This window comes from Callorhinchus milii, unplaced genomic scaffold (assembly GCF_018977255.1).
Source record: "Callorhinchus milii isolate IMCB2004 unplaced genomic scaffold, IMCB_Cmil_1.0 Scaffold9, whole genome shotgun sequence".
Lineage (NCBI taxonomy): Eukaryota > Metazoa > Chordata > Chondrichthyes > Chimaeriformes > Callorhinchidae > Callorhinchus > Callorhinchus milii.
Window position 1 is genome coordinate 11597384 of NW_024704750.1, and position 10554 is coordinate 11607937.

The 10554-nt window shown below is 41.6% G+C and overlaps 1 protein-coding gene and 1 long non-coding RNA gene across 2 annotated transcripts; one reads left to right on the plus strand and one right to left on the minus strand.

Moving 5' to 3' along the window:
- Positions 1 to 1047: 1047 nt before the first annotated feature.
- Positions 1048 to 3138, minus strand: LOC103178575. Its single transcript, XR_487866.2, has 3 exons — positions 2931 to 3138; positions 1719 to 1783; positions 1048 to 1312 (listed from the first exon to the last, which is right to left on the minus strand). It is a non-coding gene; the product is annotated as an uncharacterized LOC103178575 (long non-coding RNA).
- A 2042-nt stretch (positions 3139 to 5180) lies between these two features.
- foxg1a (forkhead box G1a) lies at positions 5181 to 7284 on the plus strand. Its single transcript, XM_007893412.2, has one exon. The coding sequence runs from the start codon at positions 5181 to 5183 to the stop codon at positions 6414 to 6416; it is 1236 nt and encodes a 411-aa protein (XP_007891603.1). The 3' UTR covers positions 6417 to 7284.
- The last annotated feature ends 3270 nt before the right edge of the window (positions 7285 to 10554 follow it).

The following is a 10554-nucleotide window of genomic DNA, read 5'->3' on the forward strand; positions in this document are numbered from 1 at the left end:
TTTTACTGTGTGTACATTTTCCAATTTTATTTTTCAAATCAATGTAATGATGCGCCAGTTACAATTATTCGTGTTAACATGACACAATGCGTTGGATTGGAGCGAATGAGCGGCCTCTTCTAGGTTTGTGTGGTATTTTTCTCCCTCTCTCTCTCTCACTCTGTGCAGTTTTCAGAATTTTCTCGGTGACACAATGTTATGATGGAAAGATGCTGTAAATGACAGCGCTAGTAAACGTTCGTCTTAATCATCGGGCCCTTAATTTAGTTTGGTGCTGGTCTTTGTGCTGAGGAGCCGCTGACAACCTATAGGGAGTTAATGAGTGACGAGGCAAGGCTGGTGTAGTAAAGTAACACTTTCCTGGTGCGAAGACCACTAACTGGGAAGTTTAGTTCACTACTGTTCTCGCAAACCTAATAATATAACCTGTAACAAAAAAAAACACTTAAGGAAGATGCAACACGCTAAATACAGAAACTTTCAATCAGTAATTATTAGCACCTACAGTCGGTTAGTCGAGTGTGGTATTTAATTCAGTTACTCAGATGAGAATTCAATTATTGGTTCTTTCAAACGTAAATACTGTATAATGCACGTTTAGATCACTTACGGACGAGAGAGTCATAAAATATATAGTTGACGTCTGTCCAATCATATCTCCGGTGGGGTTTTTTTTTTTGGTCAAAGTTCGTAACAAATGAATGATCCGCTTTTGTAAAATGAGCAGCTCTGGCAGTGACTCGAGGTGCAACGCACAAACCAGATCACAAGTTAGATGCAGTGTGTCGCAAATTTTTGCTCATTGACTTATTCAAAGGTAAATGTTACCATTCGTCGTGAAATAATGTTTCAAATGCTATTTTAATCGAGGACTGCATTAATCATTCCATGCATGATTCGTTTTTTTAAAAAAAATATGCCACTGTTAAAAAGTCGACCCTTTATGGCTTTTAAATCCTCTGTTTTTGCTTGATGTGTGTAATCCCAATAAATCTGGAATCTGACAATAAAAGCTATCAGGAGACAAGCTGTATATTTATTCGTCCAATTTTATTTAATCACATTTATATATCCGTTATATAACTCTACACGGATTCGTTATAGTAATGAGGATTCGCCATTTTTTCAGGAAAGAAGTGCAAATGATCACAAACTACATTTTAAAGTAAAACACCCAGATAGATAAAGATATATTTGTGACAAACTATAAATTAGTGTACAGTTCCCGGGTTCTCCATGATTTAGAGAAAAATAATCTGGAATCCAATTCAAAATAAATGTTTTCTTTTCATTGCAGTTCGATGATAAAAATCTGCAAAGGAGACAAATAAACATATTGTTAGAAATTGTGTTCCCAGAACTGAAAATACTGCTAGATACGTTGTGAAACGTGTCATGACCATTAAAATGCATATATATATATATATATATATATACATATACAGAGAAATACAATGAGCCAAGTGGTCCTTTTATGGGGCTATCTGGAAAGCGGAAGCTCTAGTTCTAACCCAGGCGCACATCCACCACATAACTCTCACTGTATTTTTTAAACTAGTTTTTTCCATCTCAGTTCTCTCGGTCAGTATATTAAATGAATGCATTCTAGTCATTATATAAACTTCTTCTTCCATCAAATGGTGAACAACCAATGGCACGTTTCGGATAGGCATTTTATTCATCAATTATGTAACACCCAGTCCTTAAATGTTGAATACCTGTATCGCTGCGCTTACGTTTGCTGAGTCCATTTACAATGCATCTTCTTTGGGGCAATCTTTTTCTTTTAGAAACAAAAATGAAATAATATCAATCAAGCACAATTAAAAGATTGCAATGGTACCGAACTAGCACAGTTTGCGTCCTTCTTTCAGACAGTGTTCCAAAAATCAGTGTGGAATACACATTTGTAAACGATTCTAAATTGTTACACAGAAATGTTGATTTGAGTACTGCTAAATCACAGCAACAACAGAGGTTCAATGCAAACAACAGCTGTGTCTATTTTTTTAAAACAATCCCAATGACGATTTGCGCATATGAGCATGCACAGCTAATCTCGCTTTTTCTTCGTGTTAATCAACACTTTCCTTCCTGTATATCAGAATACACGCACTATAGTTACTCCACATCAGTAAATGTTTATGTAACCTGTCCTTTCCCAGGAATCCGGTTACGCTAAATCATTTCACGCAAGAGTGGGTAAGAAAACCAGTGGATCATCATACTGCCCTTCAGATTTAATACGGAAAATATAAGAGAAAGGTTCACTATTTATTTATTAAAATATGTGTGCGCGCGCGCATAGAGGCGGATATACAGACCCCCCAAAACAATTTACGACCTTGTGCAGATTTCATTGGTGACCTTTTGGCCTCAGATATGTTGCTGTATTAAAATGGAGAACTCCAGTAGCTGATGTAAATGCAATAATAGCTCGTAGCCACATCGAAGGATTCAAACGTGCAATTTATTTTTTTTGCCATATCTCAGTCGCGTATCACAAATGGCTGAAAATCCAACAGAATAGGGCTTTTCTCACTGGAGGGCCCTCTCCTCCCGACCACTCCGAAGCACAACTATTAATATTCGGTTCTACGCAACGCCTCGTTTAACGCACTTCTCAGTAAGTTTCGCATCACATCGTTACAATCTGGAAGAAGCCTCTGCGTATTATACTGCCGACACGTTGCGAAACCGTTTAAAATAGGAACGTTGTTTTTTTGTTTCTTACACCCGTTCATTAAAATACCTTGTACTTTTATACGGGAAAGAATTATCGAGCCTGTGAGTGAGTGTGTGTGTGTGTGTGTGTGTGAGAGAGACAGAGAGAGAGAGAGAGAGAGGTAGAACCAGACGAGCGTGAGAATCTGTATTTTACTCCCGATAGATTCGATTTCAAAGGAAAGTATATTTAAAGTGGTATTTACGTGGTTACTGTGACACTGTGACTGTAACAGGGCCGCAGGACCGTCGCTTCGGCATTGCAGTGTGCGGGGCAGTGCTGGTTTTGGTGCTCGTGGCTTTGGTTTTTCTCGGGTTCCCAAACAGTTCCCAGTCAAACGTTTGCACCCAAAAAAAAACGGCGTTTCGACTCGTAGTGATCGGGCCAAAATGCAAAAAAAAAAAAAACATGACCTCCGCAAAAATCGGTGCACACAAAGGCGGCTTATCATCCCCCCCCCACACACACACACCCCACCACCTCCCACCCCAAGTCTAAAGCGATCGCTGTATTTCGTGCACAATGTGCAAAACGATTGGCATTACACGGCGACCCAAACATTGCACACGGGATAAAACGCGTTTGAAAACATCTGCGGAATAATACCCTCCTTCCGTTATCTATATTTTTTTCTCTCTCCACCGTTTCTCGATCGATTCGTAGTTTAACAAATCTTTCAAGAGGGGAGAAACGATACGATAGAGAAATCCGACATGTGGGAGGCGTTTAAACCAAACACTGGTTTGTGGTCGTTTCCTTATAAATAAGCCCCAGTAGAGACTGATCTGTGACCAACATCACAATTTTGCCCCTTTTATATTTCCATTCCACTCTTAACCGATTATTCCGATTATTTTATTTTTATGTAAAAAAAATATATTTTTTTTTTTGGCGGGAGTGAAAAGGAGGAAATGCTTTTTTTTTCTCTCCAGTCACACTACTGCGAAATCAGAAAAGATATATCCGTGAATTATTGACACAGACCATTGCAACAACATCCGCCATTAAGATGTCAATGTGAATGGCATGGGCATGGGGGCGGGGGGTTGGGGGGGGGGGGGGAGGAGGGGGGGGGGAAGGAGGGGGGGGGATAATATTAAGAGGATAAGGCTACATTTCTGCCTGATCTCCGGCCAATGTGAGAGGCAGCTCAGCCCCAGCCCTGTGTGTTAAGCACCTTTTTTTGTCCCCCCCCCTTTCGCCCCCCACCTTTTTACACGGGATGAGAATTGCCCCTGAAATCACACTTGCCTTCGGTCCTTTGCCCACCCCCAACCATCATCATCATCATCATCACCATCACCACCATCGCCGCTCTTTATTGTAGAGATGGCTCGTCTGCCACCAAACAACTTCTTTCGCAGCGCGAGAGTAGGATGGCCTCCAAATTGTTCTGCGCCAATTGGATTTATTTTTTCTTTGCTGGTGGTGGGGTGGGTGGGGGGGAGAGAGAGAGAGAGAGGGGGGAGAGGAGAGGAGAGGAAAGAGGGGGTGTGGGGTGGGGGGAGAGAGAGAGAGAGAGAGAGGGGAGAGGAGAGGAAAGAGGGGGTGTGGGGTGGGGGGGAAGTACTCTGAAACTCAACAAATTATGTTTAAAATCGAAAAAAACCTCTTGGGGGGGAGGGGAGGGTTGGGTGTGGGGGGAGAGGGTTGGGTGGGGGTGAGGGGGTGGGGGTGAGGGGGTGGGGGGGCCGATGGACAAAAAAGATTGGTTTAGAGCCACTTCCAGAATGGAGGCTTTTTATAATGGAAAATGGTGAGAGCGGCCTCGGAGGTATAAAGTAGTTCCAGGCTTCTTTCGCTCCCCACCCCATCCCATCCCATCCATCCACCCACCACCCGACTCTTTTTTTTATGATTAATAAAATTAATTCGGTGGTTGAAGGTGTGAATGGTGATGTTCCTTCTCTGCAGAGGGAGTGTGAGAGAGAGAGAGAGAGAGAGCGAGAGAGAGATGAACTGACTGAGTGATGCGGCGGCCGAACACCCCCCCCCCCCCGGGGCCCGTGAGGGAAGGAAGCCTCCGCGCGGTGGGAGGGAGGGAGGGAGTGCGGGTGGGTGTGTGGGGAGTGGGGGGGGGGGAGGGGGCGGGGCGGACAGGCGGGCGAGGCGCTGATTGGCCGCGGCCTGGCCGGACGCACGGGCACGCACGGCGCGCTGATTGGCCGCGCGGTGAAAAGGTTACAGCGAGGGTTTGAGCCGAGCGCCGAGTGTCCGCGTTACATCGCAGCAGCTGAGAGCTGTGGCGCCGCTCGACCTGCTCCAGAGAACATGAAGTAGTGTCGCTCTCACTCACTCACTCTCTCTCTCTCTCTCTCTTTCTTTCTCTCTCTCTCTCCCCCCCCCCCCCCCCCCCCCCCTACACACACACACACACACACACAGATGCAAACTCCATGAGTTGCCGGCGATTGCGGTCCAACTGTGCTGCTGCAGTTTCTTTCACCCGTGTGTGATGTTGGACATGGGAGATAAGAAAGAAGTGAAAATGATCCCCAAGTCATCGTTCAGCATAAACAGCCTGGTGCCCGAAGCGGTTCAGAGTGACAACCACCATCACCACCGATCTGCCCCCGACGATGAGGACAAAAACCTTTTGCCAGCGGTGGAGTCGAAGTCTGAAAATGTTCCCAGCAAAACTGACAGCAGCTCCGGGGAGCAGCCCAGCGCGGAAGAGAAGGAGAAGCAGGAAGAGAAAAAGGCAGACGGTAAAGAAGGGGATGGTGGAAAGGAAGGAGAAAAGAAAAATGGCAAATATGAAAAGCCTCCGTTTAGTTATAACGCGCTGATCATGATGGCCATCCGTCAGAGTCCAGAGAAACGATTGACATTGAATGGAATCTACGAATTCATCATGAAAAATTTCCCTTATTACAGAGAGAACAAACAGGGTTGGCAAAACTCTATTAGACACAACTTGAGTCTGAATAAATGTTTCGTGAAAGTTCCGAGGCATTACGATGATCCTGGGAAGGGGAACTACTGGATGTTGGATCCATCTAGTGATGATGTCTTTATAGGTGGCACTACGGGAAAACTCCGGAGGAGGTCCACAACATCAAGAGCAAAGTTAGCTTTCAAGCGAGGAGCGCGCCTCACTTCTACCGGACTGACATTTATGGATAGGGCAGGTTCCTTATATTGGCCTGTATCTCCATTCCTATCCCTCCATCATCCCCGGGCCAGCAGTGCCTTGAGTTATAATGGGACCACCTCAGCTTACCCGAGTCACCCGATGTCCTACAGCTCGGTGTTAACTCAGAACTCTCTGGCAAACAGCCACTCGTTTCCAACTTCAAATGGGTTAAGTGTAGATAGACTTGTAAACGGAGAGATTCCTTATGCCACCCACCACCTAACGGCAGCAGCTGCCCTGGCTGCCTCGGTGCCATGTGGTTTGTCTGTTCCTTGCTCAGGCACATATTCCTTAAACCCATGCTCAGTAAATCTTCTGGCAGGACAGACGAGTTATTTTTTCCCTCATGTTCCTCACCCGTCAATGACTTCTCAAAGCAGCACTTCAATGTCGGCGAGGGCAGCGTCCTCCACATCTCCACAGGCGCCTTCAACTCTTCCCTGTGAGTCTCTAAGACCCTCTTTGCCAAGTTTCTCCACAGGACTTTCTGGAGGGCTTTCTGATTACTTCACACATCAAACCCAGGGCTCCTCTTCAAACCCTCTAATACACTAACAAACCCCCTTCGAACAGACTGTAAGTTAATGTTTTACACATATTTGCATTGTAAATAATTCTCAAAATAAGAAGCCCAGGTATTTTTATTCAAGTCCCCATTTTTGTCAGCATTTTTTGTCAAATCCCATAGGGTTGTTTGTTTATTCAATTTCAGCAATGTGCAATTTGGGGCGGTTTAGATAGGAAACCACTGATAATAGTTAAATTAATGTAGACTGTGTATTTAAAAAAAATGACTGCATTCCAACTAAAATTTAACGAGGCAGGTCTGTTTCAATCAATCCACCTCTGTCCATGTTTGCAGTATTATAAGTTATCATGGTTCTGTTGGTGGCTGCTGATTCCATTATTGGCGGATCTTATTTTTTTCAATACACTTATACGAGTTCAACGCTTAATTTGTATTCAAACAGTTCACCGGTAATATTACTTAAACATGCCTAACCTTTCGGTCATTTTTTTTCCATTTCGTTGCAAAATGGTTCATGTTTACTTTTAGACCAAAGACGGGGCTAGAAATGCACTCCTTGTTTAAAAGAACAAGTAATTTGAAAGTAATTCATATTTTCCAGTTTACAATACTGCCTGTATAAGAATCAGAAGGGGACACAATTGATGATTGCCTTTAGTTTGTGTTGTGCATAATTCGATGTATGTGATCACTAACAGGTCCCTTTTCTTTTCTTTATGTAAATGTAGTGAGATGTGTAAACCTATTGTACTTAAAGGTAAACTTTGCGGACGTGTAACCTGTGTTGCTTAAATGCCTCATAAAATTCCTTGAGTGATTGTTAATGTCGTCTCTAAATTTCATGATTGTGATATTGTGATCATATGCCCGTGTTGTCACTTAAAATGTTTACTATACAGAAGGCACCGAAATAAAAAAAATAGGTTACATTCAGAAGTGTTGATATCTTGTCCTTTTCTTTACCACCACTAAATCAATAGCTGTCTGCAGTCCTATTTTAAACCGTAGCTTCCATGATGTCATTCCCGTAGCCCGTCTAAAGCAAACAGAGTCTGCTGGAAGCGACACTGATTCTCGAATGAAACTTCCAACATTTTTTTAGGCCTAAATTCTAAATCAATCATTCAAAGTTTCTGCCAGGTTTCAATTTAACTGCCATCTTCATTTTTCCCGTTTACCACTTACAATATATATATATATCTATATTTGCAATTGATTTTACACATTTACTAAACATATTAACAACAACAATAATAATAATAATATATTTTTGGTATTGTTGTACGTAAAATCCGTGCATTTTAGCTAAGCTCAATCAAAAGAGAGTTGACAACAGAATGCTGCTTGTGGATTCTAAATAGATTCATTTTAGAATTTATTTCGCCACTGTGCTGTTAATTAAGCAATTGAATCAGTTTCCATCATTTTTTGAAGCACATGGGCGCATACGTTTTTCTAAAAAAATTTTGTGGTTTTGCGTTGTTTGCCTTAATTTTGAAGCTACTTTTACTGGGAGAACAAGACTTTCCCAGTAGAATCACGCTGCACATACATATTAGTAAAACCCCATAGTGCTCAGAAGATAATATTCCAGAATGTACCATATTTCCCAAATGTAAGGTTTTAATTAAAACATCGAAGATGTTAGGAAATTAATTTGATAGTTTCTGAACTGATAGTTTTATGGGCACTGTTACTGCAGTTGTTATTGTAAAATGTCAAATTCTAAAACCACAATGCAACACGATGTCAATTGAAATAAATATTCATTGTAAATGAACACAGCTGTATCGGCTGTGATCCAGGCTTCTTCAACACTCATTTGCTTGAAGCGAAGCCCAACTAAGATATTATGGGTCAGAGTTTGTATAAGAAGTTATGCATATAGAGTATTTCATTTTATTTAACAAAAATAATTCACAGCACTATTTTGCAGGCAATACATCTATTTGCATTGCTACTTTGCCTCGCCCCTAAAATATTGAATATGTTCTGGCGGGACAGATTTCCACATAGAAGATATCAGATATTGTGAGAAAACGTTTGCTAACAATCTTCCCGCTAATCTGATCCGCCTGTTGGCCTGTACGGGGTGATTTGCTCATTTGTTCGTCTTGCATTGTATTAAATTTGTCCACGAGTAATGTAATAAGGCCAGTACCTTTCACAATAGGCCTGAAGGAAAATGAATCTCTCCTCTAGATGGTATCGCTCCAATGTTAAACGGGGTGATACGAACGAAGGATGTGCATACTGTGGATTAACAAGAGCATTTATACGGAAAGAGAAATGAGAGTTTGAGTGAGGCAGTTGCTATAATCTTTTAATAATAATTTTCCAAAGAAAAACGTGAAGCCTCATTTGCATAGTGCCAAGACGCGGTGACGTGAGCTGTTCTCTGCCGAACTCTCACTCTGAATACATATAACAGAGAAAATACTGTATATCTCCCTCCTCTCTCCTCAAAATCAGCCCTACAGACCTGAAAAATTAAAATGTCCAATCTGCTTATAATCCGGTATATAAAGTATACTATAGATGTGTAATACAATATTAAATCCTGATCATTTGGCTCCATCACCGGTTAGTTACTTGGTTACTTAGTTCTGTCTTATTCTGGCATTTCTGCAATTGTGTTATTGACGAAGGTAGTTTTTTTTTTAAAAAATTGCAACGCCGTTTCCAAACTAACTTCATCATAATTTAGTTGAAAGTTTGAGAGTTTTTTCATAAAGTGCTGAGATGCAGTTTTATGGAGAGATCTACTGGACGCGGCGAAGCTTGGGAGTCAGAGGCGTGGAGCAGGGCACGGTTCATGGCCTTTGGGTAAGTCCATTTATTATTCAACCTTACTAAGAGTTCTAGTTTTCTTTCTCGAAGGCCCTCTGAAAATATATACGATTGCAAAGATTTTAAAGCCCATATGATTGCCCTCACCCAAATGCAGCATAACACTGTGCGGAACAGTTAAAGCTATATTGACCTTTTCTGTGTTATTTGAGTTCTGGACCTAAATAAGAGTTGAAATGTTTCCTACTTCAGAAGTCGAACTGATGAAACTGTCCGTTGTTGGTTTAAGTAGACTTTACGACAGAGGTATTGAATTATGCGGTATTCGTGTCTTCGGAACGAGACAGTCTTGTAAAATGGAAAGAAAATAATTGCAACAAAGTTGATTTTAATTAAAGGGATTATATTAGCTCCATATTTTACACAGGCTCTGGGCGTCTGTGACCCAATTTATAGTAAAAACGTTGCGCTGATTATTTCCACGAAAAACAACACAACCACGATTTCAAAAAAATATCAGTGGGGTGTGTTTTGGGGGAATACGGTTCAACAGCCGACAAGGTAGGCGAAATAATTGGAGCCCTCGTCTGTAATATCACAATAAGATTTCTATCATTGTCAGCATGTTTTCGTCTTATCAACCGGGGTGGGAGGAGAAACTGGATCTTAACAGTATTTCTATTTACTCGGTTAAATTGCTCGGCTGTGATTGAAGGACTATCCAATGCGAAAACAAAACAAATCTCCAATTACCCTGACACGAAAGAACATCAAATTCATCGGAACGACCTCTGGAAATTATTATATAAAAGTGAGAGAACCAGCTTTTCTGCTCTGCAGCGCCGAGCATGTTATAACTTTTAATCGAAATAGTCCCAAGAATCAGAATAACATGTCGAGGTAATACATTCACATTATAACTATTGTTTCCCGAATATTAGATGATCCGGCTTTCGATTTTTATGAAATAATAGTGTTCAATAACTTCTGTTTAACAAAAAAATGCTCTTTCTAAATATTGGGAAAACGAACACATTTTGTGCATTGTTGGTGCGGTTCATTACAAAGCGGGTATCGGGTACAAAGCGGGATTTTTACATAAAGTCAAGTGTCCGCTGCTGTCTGCTGTAACAGGAATGTTGCATAGGACTGAGTTCCGGGAAGAAAGCTTTCACTGAGAGAAAAAAAACGAAAGGTGAAACAACTGTAACAAACTTTTTGCAGCTTTTCTTCCTCCATGGGTCTCTTTTTGTGCACGAATTCTTTGGCCTCTTTAATTTTGCAGAATGGGAAACACCTCAATCCTTTGTGTGGCAGCAGAGTGCTTTATGCAACGCCCGTGATAAGATTTCAAAATACAGAAAGGGAATGAAC

Coding starts and splice junctions, on each gene's coding strand:
- foxg1a (XM_007893412.2), top strand. CDS start 5,181: ATGTTGGACATGGGAGATAAGAAAGAAGTGAAAATGATCCCCAAGTCA.